Source organism: Vicia villosa, linkage group LG5 (genome assembly GCF_029867415.1).
Source record: "Vicia villosa cultivar HV-30 ecotype Madison, WI linkage group LG5, Vvil1.0, whole genome shotgun sequence".
Lineage (NCBI taxonomy): Eukaryota > Viridiplantae > Streptophyta > Magnoliopsida > Fabales > Fabaceae > Vicia > Vicia villosa.
The window spans coordinates 150,359,311-150,375,203 of record NC_081184.1 but is presented as its reverse complement, the minus strand read 5'-3'; the positions used below and the strand labels follow the sequence as shown (position 1 = coordinate 150,375,203).

The 15,893-nt window shown below is 31.4% G+C and overlaps 1 protein-coding gene across 1 annotated transcript; it reads right to left on the bottom strand.

The window, feature by feature from the left end:
• Positions 1-3,870: 3,870 nt before the first annotated feature.
• On the bottom strand, positions 3,871-15,871 carry LOC131603160 (7-deoxyloganetin glucosyltransferase-like). Its single transcript, XM_058875430.1, has 2 exons — positions 15,188-15,871; positions 3,871-5,539 (listed from the first exon to the last, which is right to left on the bottom strand). Exons 1-2 carry the CDS (start codon positions 15,729-15,731, stop codon positions 4,593-4,595), a joined length of 1,491 nt encoding a protein of 496 aa, XP_058731413.1. The 5' UTR covers positions 15,732-15,871; the 3' UTR covers positions 3,871-4,592.
• Positions 15,872-15,893: the final 22 nt, after the last annotated feature.

The window sequence follows — 15,893 nt, the reverse complement described above, 5'->3', positions numbered from 1 at the left end:
ACATGAGAGTCCATAAAAAAACTGTCTTACATTAGACTGAATTGAGCTTAAGGCCTAATATCTAGGACAAGAGATAATCCCAAGCCTTAATCTTATTCTAACATCTTTCAAAGATAAAAACTTATCTTCCACTAAAATAAATAAATTAGAAAAACGGTGTTTTAGGGTTTTTCCCTCTCAATTAAGGGTCTAGTCACAAGAACGAGCTTTTCCTGTACCCCACTTATAATAGCTTATAGTAGCTTCTAACAACTTGCTATGGCCTTACTTTTACCACCATCCAAACAAGTTCGTTCATTTCTGAAAAAAATGGCCGCAAATGGCGAATTAGGCTCTTACTTATTTGGTACGTACGACTACAATTTTAATTTCGTTTGCCCCTATTTTTTATTGAGACCTAATGCTATGGTCCCTCCAAGTCTCAATTGGACACAATTGAAATATGATTCTATTCCCACGCATCACAGAAAAGAAAAAAACCATATGCAAAAAAAAAAAACATTGTGCATGAAAAATGCAGGAATTGTTGTCATACAGCTGGAGTTGTCCATTCTAAACAGCATGCATTTTAAGTTTGAATACTGTTTCTTTGTCAAAATGGGTGGCAATTTGGTGTTGGTGGGTTCATTTTTATTCATTGCCTTCCAATGATTGATATGTACAAATATTATCATAGTGCACGTACTGTAGGGCCCCTTTCATCAATTCAGTACAATGCAAGGCACAGTTCATGAGTGTTAAACGCTCTAAAAAACAAAACGCCATTAATAGCACTTTAAAGCTTTCGTTGTAGTGAATTACCGTGAAAGCAGCCATGACAATAACTTCGTTACTGTTTATGTTTATGTGTAAACTATTGTAACATATGAAGCTCGAACTTATACACGGACACGAAGATCACGCTAATATAAAAAATATAGAACATGGACACGACTATATATATTAATATAATAATGTAGAGTTTAAAACGATAAGCAAAATTTATATATATTTAAATTTAGTATCAATAAAAAAAAAATACATAAATTCACAAAAACAAAATAATACAAATCATATCATAGTTACTCCATATTAATAAAACCAACCTTTAACTCGTGGAATAAGAAAAAAAAATAAGAAATCTTAATTGTGTTATTTTTACAATAGAGAAGTAAAATATGAAAAGTAAAATACCTAGAGATAAAGGGATATACATTGCTAGTGTAAAATATTTTTACACTGTCAACCAATCACAACCATGCATCTAATTAAAACATAATTTTAATATAAAAAAATTAATATGACATGACAAGTGTAAGGATTTTAATTGGATGTATGTGTAAAGTTTGTTTACACTGTCAGTGCACTACCTTTAAACTCAAATACCTATTATTTTTTAAAATAAAAATCTTATAATTATTGAGTTGGACTTGTTTTTAAATAGAAAAAGTTTAAATTTTTTTGAGTCAGGTATATCATTTATTTGTAATAAAGTGTCGTATCCGTGTCCGCTGCGATTAAATTATTTTTTTCGTTGGCCACTGCAAAAACGTGTCAAATACATGTCGTACGAGTATCCGTGTCCAACACGACGACACACCTTCTGAATGGCGTGTCGGCGCTTCATAGATTGTAACTGGTCACTTATGTACCGGATACACCAACTGAAAAAAAAAAAAAAGCTTTTCTAACAAGATTCGTCTTTTATCCAAACTACTGAAAAAAAAAAACATACTATTTTAATTGTGTTTTATGCGTCCAAATTCTTAATAATTAGTTCTAGAAATGGCCCGAAACTATATAATATGGTATATGTCATTATCTTTGTTATTATGAAATTAATATTTAAATGCTGCAGCTGCAACAGAGTGACGTGAAAGGAAATGGCATTGTTAGTGACACCCAAACAACAAGTTGTGACAGAAAATATATGCCAAGAGAGAACATAATTAGAGTAATTAATCTCATCATTATCTTTGATTAACACCGGATTAACTTAATCTAAATCAAATGGTCATTTCGTTATTAAAATACTCCAATCTTTAGGGTCATTCGGGGAAACAAACTAGCGGTTCATGACAAAAACTAAAATTAATTGAACATCAGAAATTGACTAGTAGTCGAGGATTGGATAGGCTTAAAGTAAAATCAATTATATGCACTGGAAAATGATTGAAATCTAAGTCTTGAAAGAGGACAAATAATCAATGGAACTAAGGGTGTGAATACATCACATCATACCTACAGACATGATGAATTTGTAGTTAGTCACCGAATTAGACCTATTTTTTCTGCTAAATTTTATGGTAATTTAGGGTTTGATGATCTAACAACGATAGCTTATATAAAAAGATAACATCATAATAAATGATTGGAAGAAGAATAGTTATTCAACAAAATATTAAAGTGTGCACATTTATTTAATAGAAAATAATTAAGTTTTTTTTTTTAGAACTGTAGTGTTTGATAAAAAACCAAACTAGAGATTATTATAAAAATGTTTTAAAATATACATACATCAAATTTTGACATATTTACAATAATAATTATAAAATAGAATTTTAAAAACAATTTTATCGAGGATTAAACTTAGTCATTTTTGAAAAACCATAGTAAAAAAATTGGATCATCATGAGGGAGAAGCATTTACATTGGGTTAAACATTCACATAAATGTCAAAGACTCATCCAAATAAGTGAGATAGACACCACATATTCATCCAAAACCTTAAGACAGTGTGAGAATTACACAACTCACACTTGTTTTTTAACAATCTCCTCATCAAGTGTGAGTCAATCCACTATGTTCTGCCAGAAGCGAAAACTCTTTTATCCGCATACTTGTACCACCGCTGACAGACACTTTTACTCGTCATAGGCACTTCAATGGGACACACTGTCTGACCACCACTATGTCAAGAAAAATTTCGATACAAGAATTTTGATACAAGGATACGCTGTCTGACCACCACAAATTATTTCTCCATCATTTAAAGATTTTATACTTTGCATCACATCTATAATCACCCAAATGCCAAAGGAAAAATAAATATTTACCCTTAAATAGTTATTTAAGTAGCTGAATTTGTTAGTTGAGAGCTGCTGAGGACTTTAATCTCTGATAGCATTTTTCTTTTTCTTTTTTTTTGTATTTTTTGTATTTTTTGGTTGTTGCTATTTATTAATTAAGGATTTTAAAAAATAGGGCCTTTTTTAACTCATAAATGGCTGGGCCTAAATGGTACGGTATACTTGAGCAATTTATTTGCACCCCCATGTTTATACTTCCCAATTCTATCTTTCATGAATTGACTATTATATTTTTTTTTATCAAGTAATAATTTTTTTTTATTTATTAACTTTTTCAGTAAATTTAACACAAATTTTCAACAAAAACATATAGGTTAAAAAATAAAGATGTCATGTTTCTGCTTTTTTCACATATATGCGGTAAATATGTGAAAAGGTTTATAAAAAAGTGCAAAATGATTTTGAAATATGTGGAATATCTTTTAAAAAAACAATATATATATATATATATATATATATATATATATATATATATATATATATATATATATATATATATATATATATATATATATATATACACACACACATTAACTATTGTACCATGGTTAACTTTATTTGTTAATTTTTTGAATTTTTAATTTATATGAAATTTCTTTTAAGTTATTGAGTTTATGAGGAATCAAAATATGTCTTGAAATGATTGAGTCTTGAGAGTGTAGTTCTTTCAAGATTTTGAGTTCGAATTGAAGCATTTTATTTTCTTTAAATAATTTCCTTTATATATGTGATTAAATTCATGTGCACCAATATAGAATTGGTTTTAGTGATTCATTATAAATTGAATTAGATATCTATTTATGTGAATCCCATGGTAATTGAAATGGAATCAGTCATTAAACATATCAGAACTACAGTGGTGCTTTTAACAAAAACATGTAATGAATACATAGAGTTTTAAAAAACATATATTTGGAAGGACGTAAATAAAGAGGATAATAGAATAAAAAGACTAACACAATCTTGTGTTGTCTGATCATATTGATGTCATGCGATGTTACACTTAGTGAAGAATAAATGGTTTGATTCAAACCTATTTCAAATTCATTTGTTTCTTCAAATCAACACAATCTTGTGTTGTTTGATCATATCGATGTCGTGCGACTTTAAACTCAATAAAAATTAAAACCTACTTCAAATTCATTTGTTTCTTCAAATTAACAATTAATTAACCAATGGAATAGACATATTCTTCAAGTCAAGACACACTTCAAACCAACACTCTCAAGTAAACCCCAATATGCAATTCACCCAGCAACAAACATACTTTAGTCCTCACTTCCCACCACATTCAATTTAGACCAACACCCATCAACCATACACTTACATCCAACCCACCCAACAATAAATATACTTTAGCCCCTAATTTCCACCACAATCAATTAACACCAACCACACCTCAACAATAAATAAACTCAATCCAACTACAATTTTCAAACACTATAACACCAATTATGATTTACAAAAATCAAACATATGAATCACATTAAACCCAATCCACTCCATCAAATTTAACCAAGTGACTTATTGACCACTTAAAAATTGCAATTGCAAAACCAAACTATTGTAGCTATTATAAGAAGACCCTCCAATAGTTGTAGCAGCCTCAGCCTTATGCTTCCATTCCACACACTTTTCCTTCATTTCTTTCCCTTTCTCACCCCTCATAAGTTCCTTCACTAACCCTTCAACTTGTTCTCTACTAACATCACTCTCAATTTCTATTCCAACCCCCCATTTATTACATGCATAAAAACAATTAGTTTGTTGCTCCGCAAAGAAAGGCCAACAAGCCATTGGCACACCTTCACAAATACTTTCCAATGTTGAATTCCATCCACAATGAGTTAAAAACCCTCCAATAGATGAATGACCTAGAACTTTCTCTTGAGGGGACCATTCCAATATTAATCCTCTATTTTCAATTTCTTTCACAAATTCATCATTTGATATTACCTCTTCTCCACATTCAACAAGATTAGGCCTAATCACCCATAAGAAATTGTATTTAGTATTAGCTAATCCCCATGCAAATTCTCTTAATTGCTTTGTTGTCATAATCACCAAGCTCCCAAAATTCACATAAACAACCGAACCTTTTTCTTTTTTATCTAACCATTTCATGCAATTAACATCTTCCTTCCATAAATTAAAATCAATAGACTCCAATTTATTATTTGAACTTGATGAAATATTTTTATGGAGCATTGATAATGGACCAATGGGATAAAGGTTAGGGTAGGTGATTTTGATTGCATCTAGTACCTCTGATTCTAACTCTTGAAAGGTGTTAAGGATGACACCTTTTGCTTTCATTGTATTGTTCACTGAATCTCTATTGTAATTGAACATTGTATCTGAAGAATTTGTAGTTCTAAAGAAGGTTGGAAGATCTTTTAGTTTAATACCTCTCATTGCTGGTATCCAGTCAACCTCAGTTTCAAGATATCCATCATAGAGATTCTTCTCATCTAACCATAAACAAATTGATTTGTGTAAAATGAGAGAGATAAATGATAATGCCTAAGATAAATTGTTAATAAAATACAAATTTAAATGCAATAAAATCACACGTCATGTTTAAAAATTAAGTATTATTTATATAGTAATTTAATATTTACAATTTATAATATCAAATTTATTTTATTTGTATTTCTTTAAGGTGAGATGCAACACTATATAACTCTCTCAAAGTTTTTTCTCTCATTAATGTAGGATATGAAAATTTTCAAATACTGAGATATGTATAGAACTTCTTACAAACTCGCTAAGATAGTTATGTAGAAACTCTCTTAATTAATGGATTGTGTTTGTATGTAGTAAAAAGATATGACTATTGTACTTGCGGTGAGTATAATAGATGTTATCATATTTACGATAAGGTATATAAGAGAGTTTATTTAGTTTTGATATGTAAAAATTGAATGGTTTATTCGATTTTTTATCTGAGTACTCATAGACCCTACCTTTGATGGAGAAGCCAGTGGATAGACTAATTCTTACGCCTGCGAAATGGATTATATCATATATGTCTCTCAGGCAGCCTCATTAAAGGAACGATTGGGATGAGTAACCCTATTGTGTTGGAAGTGGAATCACTCAAACACTTTAGTTATTCTTTGACTAAGTCTCATTCAATTCGCTTAGGACGTTTCCCACCACGTCTTTCGTGAGAGGGAATGGTCAGACTTGATCATGTACTTGCCAAGGAACCTTGCCATTACCCACTAAGATACTAGCCATGTTAATTAATTGTTGGAGAGCAAGTGGTCGAGCCCTTTGAGTTATTGAAGATATTTCAGTAGACATTTTATAAAGTACAAAGCTTGTAAGAGTGATGTGATTGTGATAGGACATTTCAGTCTACAGTCCCTCAAGTACAATGCCTATAAGGGAGATTTTATTTAAGTATGTTTATTGATGCAAAGAGGTGAGCTTGGTTTTGGTCGTGATTCTTTATGATATTGAAATACTGACTCGTACAGGAGTGAAGATTGGATTTTGGGATTGGTGATGTATTTAATAAGATGCAATGATGAAAATGTATTGGAAATTACCAAGTGATATAAGTCATTAGTCTATTTGCATGCTTCCAATAAGATTCGTTGATAGTTTGTCCTTGTAATGATGTTTATGACCCTAGAGGAAGTGCGATCATGATCCTCTAAATACCTACTCGTTCTAGGAGGAAAATTACCCCCATTAAAAACATAACCCTTATTCTTTCCCTTTTCATAGTTTTCCTTCCACATTTTGTCTTTTTGCGTTTAGGGGTCGTGTTTTCTCATACAAGTTCACTTTTAACACTTCCTCATGTAAATCACAATTGTAATGAGAAAGGTGATTTGATAGAGCCAAAAATACGTGAGGAAAAAATGTAGGGGTGGAAATAATATGTAGAAAACTCAAGGCATCGGGACAAGAGGTTTGATAGGAAGCTTGTAGAATTAGGAATATTTGGGACTTATGATATAAGTTCTAGTAGCTTTGACTCTAACGAGAGTAGTGATAATGACCTTGTTTTCCCCCCTCTTTTTCATAGGAAATACGAGATCATTGATGGCAACTACAAGAACTGCCCGCTTTAGTAGCAGGGTTGAAAACATTAACTTCCTCTTCACCAACGCAACCAACCTGGCCTACTTTTGTAAGAATTTATACATATCACTAAGGACGAATGAAATATCTTATTGGATCCGTGCAACAAGGTCACAAGGGTTAATTTGAACATATTGTAAGGACTACTTTGAATCCTGTTTACTATGAATATGAGGTCATGTGAGCTATCAATGTCTCCTCTTCTCAACTTCATCAAATAGTTGGGCCTTCATCAAGGTCTTACGATTATATGTATAAGTCTAGAGATAACTCCTACTATATGCATTTTTTTCTTTCTATTGTACTTAAGACGTTGACAAGGGTAGTTGGGTCTCTATAATTCCCTTCACCAAGAGGGCTCTACTTACTCTGTATCCATCCAATTACAAGAATTAGAAGGATTGGTTTGTACAAGTATGGGGTAAAAGGGGAACTCCCATGAGTTAATGTTGAAGATACTAAAAAATATTAGTTTCCTTTGTATTGGGCAAGTGGTCTCCCAATAAATGGTTTTAACCACAACAAGCTAAGTGAGGCGAATAAAGAAGTCATTGACTTTTTGGAAGAGTTTTATATCATGAATGCGAGAGAGGTGTAAGACAATGAAGAGGATGGCCAAAAGCTTGATGAATAATTAAGTAAGTGTCTCTATCTATGAAAATTTTAACAAGTGTTGCTATTTTTGTTAACCTTTTGAGTATTTTTCAGAGAACATGACTCACATGTCAGTTGCTGAGAAAAAGGTTTTGTTAGAGAATAGAAGAGTTGAGTGGGGCAAGGTGTGATCCACAAAACCAACGAGAAACCCCTTTAGTTTTATAATTCAATGTGCGAAGAAGAGAAAAATTATGGAAGAAGCTCAGGTAATTTTGGCATCTCCTTTTACGAGAGCCATTCTCATTCTCTGGCTAAAAAATAGAATATTTCTAAATATCAAACTAACATCGACCTTGAAACGGATACATCAATGGATTTGGAAGACGTGTCATCCCAAAGAGCACCATTATCAGTTCCTTCTTATGGTACGATTAAGCTTTCCCTCTAGAATGAGGGTTTTGATGCCAATGGATTTTGTACGCAGAATAGTTGTTCAATATGGCAAAGGCTCATCATCTGATGGGGGTCCTTCTAAAGCAGGTGATGCTGACATTCAGAAAGACACCTATGTGGTGCAACTAAAATCCAAGTTAACCACAATGAAAGAAATTCTTAATGAGACCCATACACTATCGAATTTAGACAAAATAAATTTTCAAGAGGGGCAACATTTAATGGAAAAATTAGAAAGTGATAAGAATGAGAAGGACGAGGCATATCGAAAATTGGGCAAGGAACTTAATCATATAAGGGTAGAGATTATAAATGTGAAAGAGATCACCAAATAATATTTCCATTACTAAAGATAAACTACAAGATGATTTGGATGATACTCGTCTGAAGATAGTTGACTCCACCAATCAAGCATTTGAGAAGGTTAAAGCATAAATAATTTTCCTTCATCTTGACTTGGACCAAGGTGTGCTTTACTTATTAAAGGTTGTTTGGGATGGAAGGTTAATTAATTATAAAGATGAGCTTGGAGATATCCTCCCTTCAGACACAAGATAAGAAACTTATGTGAAGCACGATGTTGTCAATGTTTCTAATTGTGAAAAGAGTTCCGTCCATGAGGAAGACAAATCCATCCCTAAAAACCATTATATATTTTTATATGTATCTTGACATTTAAATTTTGTTTGTTTAATAACTCTCTTATTATGGATTTTGATTAATTTACTATTGCTCCTTTGAGGGTTTTTCATTAATTAAACTTTATGATTTCGGTCAGTTGTTTTTGGAACTTTAATCGTCTCTTAATTTTAGTGTCTCTTTATCAGTTTGGTTCTCATTTTCTATCATCATTTGGATGTTTCCTAATAGGCTTAATATCTTAGGCTAGCTTGGTTCAACCAAACAATTTGTGGTTGAATCCATTTTCCTAAAAATATAAAGCTACCTCTTAAGGTGTGGTGATACCTCGTAGGGAAAAATGGTATCTCGTAAGGAGCTATGATAACCCGTAGGGGGCTATGATACCATAGAGGGTGTGAATATACTCCTTAGGGTGCAATAATATTCCAGAAGGCACGATGATGCCCTATAGGGTGCAGTAATACCTTATAGGATGCAATGACACTTCGTAGGGTGCAATGATACCTCATAAGGCACAATATACTTCCATTAACTCTAAAAACAATAATATTTATAAAATAGTGTGCCTTATGAAAAAAATTCCTTGCATAGGAAACGAGTACCGTCCTACCTCTCTTTATTTATTGGTTAGGTTAGAAATACATATTGTGACAGCATGATTTCCCCGCCTTATTGATTTGACAAGGTAAAAATTGGCATAATAATAACACATGTTCACTGAGTTCTAGGACCTGGGGATGAGACTACCGTCAAACTCTTCAAACTTATATGGGTCATGTGACAACCTTTCATGTATTTTGCAAGGTCCTTCCAAGTTAGGGAGTAGCATTCCTATCTAGATAGGTACCATAACATATCTGAGTATACGGTCACCTTCTTTCATATCCCTTGGGACCATCCTAGAATTGTACCTTCTTGCAGCCCTCTGTGGGGAATATCTTATGCTTTGTTGAGCAGTTAGGCCATACACTAGAGTCATGTTTCATTATCTTTGCTTACAAAAATTTGTATAATTTTAGTAAGTTATAAATCATGAAGAACATCAAGGTTAGAGATGGGTTAGAAATTTGGTTAAGATTTAAAGGAATAATAGTATCACTTGGCGAGTTATACGTTCCTCGGTAAAATGCTTTTGTCTCCAGGTGGGTGTGTCGATCTCTATTGGAAACATGGCGTCGACACTATAAACCATCTTGGAGGGTGTCTCTTTAGTGGATAAGTGAGGAATCACTTTATATGCCATAAAACCTCGTGTAACTGTTAATATTGCATGATATTTCCTCATTAAGCTTCTTTTTGATACCACATAGGATGGCCTTGTTAGCAGACTCAATTTTTTTGTTGGCTTCGGGATGCACGGATGAGACATGCCTTCTTTGTTTGATAATCGTTCACAACCTATAATGTAACCTGATGGGAATCACTTATGGCCCTGGTATTGAATGCGCCTAGCTTTTCAAGGTCAACGCGCCATAAATGATAAGTTTCACACACGAGAGGCTTCCTCGTTGGAAGGGAGTTCAACTCGGCTAAGAAGTAGGCTGACATCTAATATTTTACAATTCTCCTAGATAGGGAGTGTATGTCATACTTTGATAGTTCGACATACGACAAGACAATACTTTCGTCCAAGTCTAGTTTCTTCAATACATGGAGAACCAGGAAATTCATTTTCACGATAAGTATGTGTCCCTGAAAATAAGACCTCAATTTCCTTAATATGATTACAAATGCCGACATCAACCTTTCTATCTTATCATATCTCAACTATGCACCTTTGAATACATTACAAACAACATAAATTGGTTTTTTGTTGCCTTCTAATTCCTGGACTGGCACTGAACTCATGGATGAGAATGCATATCCCTAAGGGGATATTATTGCATGTCCCTAACATTTGTAGGGGGAGCACCTCTAATACAGTTATTTTTTTCTTGTCTTATCAGTTTTGTTTAATATCATTTATTTAGTCTCTCTTATGATTACACATCTTTTGAATCAAGGTTGAAATTGATTCGTTATTTATTTTAGCATGCATGAAACAATGGTTATGTTTGAACTTGATTAAGATGGTTTTAGTCAATTGCATTAGTAGGTGGAATAAAAATTATATGTGTTTTTTACTCAAGTTAGGTGCAAAGAAAAATCAAGTACTTTTAAAACCATGAAAATTTGAGATTTTATGTGTTTAATTTGAATCAATCAAATTAAGCACACATTTTGATTCAAATCAAATCCAACAGGGGTGAAACAAAACTTTTTAAACAATTTGATTCAAATTAAGTTTTCTTCATGATTCGAATCAAGCAATTCTTTATGGACATCTTGGTGAGTTTGAAGGTCATCGTATCTCCGATGGGGGATGTGAAATTATTCTTGTGTTATAAGAGGATTCAGATCCCCTAATGCCACGTTCCTTCAAATCCCTGGTCTTCTTCTTGGCATTTATTTCTTTGCCTTTTATGCCACATTCAACCTGCGTCATAATCTCTTCCATGAAATCGGCATGTTTTTGGGCGAGAGAGACATTGAAGTGTCCAACTTTGAGTCTCTCTAAGAATGCTCCCATTAACATCTCTTGGATGGAATCAACCATTTTGATGGTCCCTTCATTGAAACTAGTTAGTTACTCTCCTAGGGATTAGGAATGTCCCCGGTGAACATTAAACAAGTTGGTCGTTTAGGCCTTTTGTGTGTTTGCTTGGAATGAATTGGTGAATAATATTTCTAGAGAGGTCATGGTAGCTGGTCAAAGAGAACCTAGGTTGGTTCATATACCATCTCATCGCCGCCTCCTTCGGAAAAAATTATACACTTTAGGGAGTTAATGACGCCTATTATCTCCATTTCAGTGTTGATGGCAGTGATATGCTCTTGTGGGTTGCTTTTCCATCAAAGGTTACCAGCGACGAAGGCTTGAAATTCTATTGTATTAGTACGTTCGATATTTCTTTATAGAGGGTTTAGGGATCCAGGATCTCCGTACCCTCCGGCTGATCGACCTTCTGACATCGTTTGTGAATATACAAAATATTATCTTGTAGGGTTTTGTCGTAGCGAAATAAATCTTCCATAGCGACATGCATCTCTACTATGGCTTCTTAGTCGCTGCTGGAACTACTAGTGGAACATCTCACCATTATGGATCGCTAATCATGTCAACAAATGTTTCAGGTAAGAGTGTGGCAGGGGTTAGTTTTAACGCGCCCACGATGGACGCTAGTTGTACTTTAGACGAGTACAATATATGATATCATGCATGTGATAAGGTATGCAAGAAGACTTTTTTAGATGTGATGTGTAAAACGTGAATGATTTGCTCAACTACCTAGCTGATTATTTATAGACACGAACTCTGATGGAAAAGGTAGCAGAAAGACCGATTCTTACGCCTATGAAAACTGGTTACATGTCTCATGGTATGAATCTTTAAAGAAAGGACTAAGATGAGTCACCTTATTATGTTGAAAGTGAGACCAGTTCAATACTTTAGTTATTATTTGACTGAGTCTAATTCTGCTCGTTTAGGATGTGGCATACCACGTCTTCCACGAGAGGGTGTGGGCCAGGTTGGATCAGATACTCGCAAGCGGCCTTTCCATTTTTCGCAAAGATAATCACTTTATTGCTTAAATACTTGAGAGTTGGTGGGCTAAGCCCTTTGGACCTTTATCAAAGATATTTCAGTCCACATTCCCTCAAATACAAAACTTATAATGGCAATGTGATTCCGCTAGAAGATTTCAGTCCAACTATGTTGCCGTCAGTCACATATGATTATTCAATTAGTCAGGCATTTTATATTTTTTGTTCGAATTTTAAATTTAAAAACAATTAATATATGAATTTAAATTTTAAACCATTCTATTAAGATTCGGCGATCTAGATACACTAATTTTATGTTGGTCACATAGACCAAGAAATACTATGAATAATTGTCCAATAGATTATTGATTACATGCATCTAATCAAATGACACTACATTGTCACATTTTAAAGATAATTCTAAAAACATTTCATAAAATATTTAAATCGTTATGATTTAATTAAATACATGTGTAAAAGTGTTTGTACTCTCTTTACATAAAAATAATAATAAAAATTTCAATCAATCATTATTAAAAAATAAGAGAATTTCTTCACCCACCTCCTAACCTTCTTGCTCATCTCTGGTGAATTTACAACACTACCCCTTGTTTCGGAAGTTCATTTCCGAAAAGGTACTTTTTTTTTGAAAAAAAGGTGTTTTCGGAAATGAACTTCCGAAAACGTGTTTTTTTAAATATAAAATATTGATTTCGGAGATGCATCTCCGAAATAAAGTTACATTTTCAGAAAATGTGGTATTTCGGAAGTTCATCTCCGAACTCACCCCCCTTGGGAGAGGGAGGTGTTTTCGGAGATGCATATCCGAAATATTCCAAGACCAAATTGGTCTTGGAATGTTTCGGATATACACTTCCGAAATAATTCAATAATTATTAAAAAATTAAAATCAAGGTGAATCAATACAATTAATAGGTATAAAATAAAAGTGAATCAATAATTTTCTCAAGATTCTTACTTAAAATAATTTTCTCCTATTTTTAGTAATAAATAATTTCCTCTCTAATAAATCATAATTCCCTATTCTCATACATAAAATAGATTTTTCACATTTTTGTATAACTATCTAATTATACTTCATATAAAAAAAATCATAATGCTAAATATTTTTGAATTTTTTTTAATTTTATTTAAATTTAATCATATTGAATTCACTTAATATAAATAATAAAGTTGTTTCATTTTTAAATATAATATATACAAATTCACAAAGTGTCTATAAAAAATATACAAAAACTAAATAATAATTAGCATAATAATTTTATTGTGAAAAAAAATATAATTGTATTTTAAATAATTGTGAAATTTGTTTCAAATAATGAATACACGTTTTTTTAATTAAAAAATCACATTTTTTTCTTAATAAATAATAAAAATAATGTATTATAATTAATAATAATAATAATCACGTAATTTATATTAATTTTTCTTAAAAATACGTGATTTTTAATATTTATTTGTAGGAAATGTTATTTTTTATTAAATAATGATTTATCTCAATTTTAAACAAATGACAATTTTGATAATTAAGAAAAATTATATTCTACAAACTTATTTTAATTTTTAATTTTCAAATTATAAATTTTTTAATATTAATAAATAATAAACGTTATATTGAAATAAAAAAAAATCTGACCTTCAATCAAACTTTGTTATTTTTATTTAAATAAACTTATATTATATATACTTTATATACACTATAAAAATTGTTATATTTTTAAATAGTGCGTTAAAATATAAAAACTATATAAACAGTAAATATAAAAACAATTTTATATATAAATATTAAATATAAAAACAAACAAGGATTAATGATTAATCCAAAAATATTATATAAAGTGAACAATAAAATTGATAATATTTTGTAATCATTTTTAAACATTTAAAAAAATATTATATATATTTTTTATTTTTACATATTTGTGTGCTTATTATTCATTATTTATGCACATTTTGAGCATTATTTTTTATTCTATTTAAAATTGAAACAATTTTATTATTTACTTTAATTAATTGAATATGATTTTTTTAAAGAAAATAAAAACGTGAGTTTTGTTTTAAAATAAGAATATGTTATTTTTTTATAAAGATTAACAATTATTATAAATATATAAATAAAAAATTATAACTTATTTTGTAAGTGAAATTATTTTAATTTTGATAATTAAAATTATTTTAAATTTTAAAATTTGAATTAGGATAGAAATATATAATAACTATTACTCATAACTCATAAATTATATCAAAATATATAATTATTATTATTTATTACTCATAAATTATATCAAATTTATGATATGAGAATTAATTAATATCCTAAAATTAATTTTTGGGATTTTTTAAGATTTTTTTTGTTGTTTCGGAGATGCATCTCCGAATTAGTCAAAATCCCAATTTTTTGGATTTTTTCGGAAATGCACTTCCGAAGTCTGGAAAAATTTTGAAAAAAAAAAATATTTGGGAAATGCATTTCCGAAGCGGGGTAAAATGGGTTTTTCGCTGGGGGTGACCCCGGAGTAAAGAAATTTTCAAAAATAATTCAATCAAACCTCATCTAGCACATTATTTCTATGAATGATTTACAAGTGCTTTATCCAAACACTTGTAAATTTCAATGCACCACCGAATCCAAAAACATGCAAATGGAGCAATAGATTTTTGTACTATATCCATAGAAATCAATGTAACATATGATGCAATATTGTTTAATAGATAGATGTTACCTTTAAGTGGAAAATATCCTCTTTTGTGAAGCTGATCAAAGTTAAGATATCCCAACATGCCACAACCACTAGGAGTAAACAACTTGAACTCAGGAATATTGAATTCCTCAGCAACTTTATATGTAAAATTCATCACACCATCAGAAACTATGCAACTAACAGGAGGCACATCACTGTTTTCTGAAGAAACAAGCTTTGCTATAAGACCTCTGAATGAAACCAACCCACCAACAGGCATAGCTATGCACAAATCTGGTAAGTCCATTATTCCTCGTTGGTTTTCTGGTGGCAATCCATCAGATATGGTCTCAAATCTAAAATCTGGAAGACCCTTTAAGGAATTTGGGCCACTAGATTTCATCAAACGATCAAAGTTGAATTTTGTGTGGACAAAGGTTATGTGGAAGCCACTGTGATGGAGGAGTTTTGCTAGCTTTAGCATTGGGTTTATGTGACCTTGTGCTGGGAGAGGAACACAAACTGCATGGGGCTTTGGTGGATTCATTTTGTTATTCATGGTTTCAATCTCAACATTTGAGTGCATAAAAATTCATGGTTAGTGTTACTTTTATATATATTTGATTAACATTCTTGTTTTAACTTTAGTACGAGGTGAGTTGAACCTGGTTAGCATAGTTGTGGGGACATTTTATACGATAGAAAAGAAAAAGACATGTCAATAAATACAAATAGATGATATAAGCAA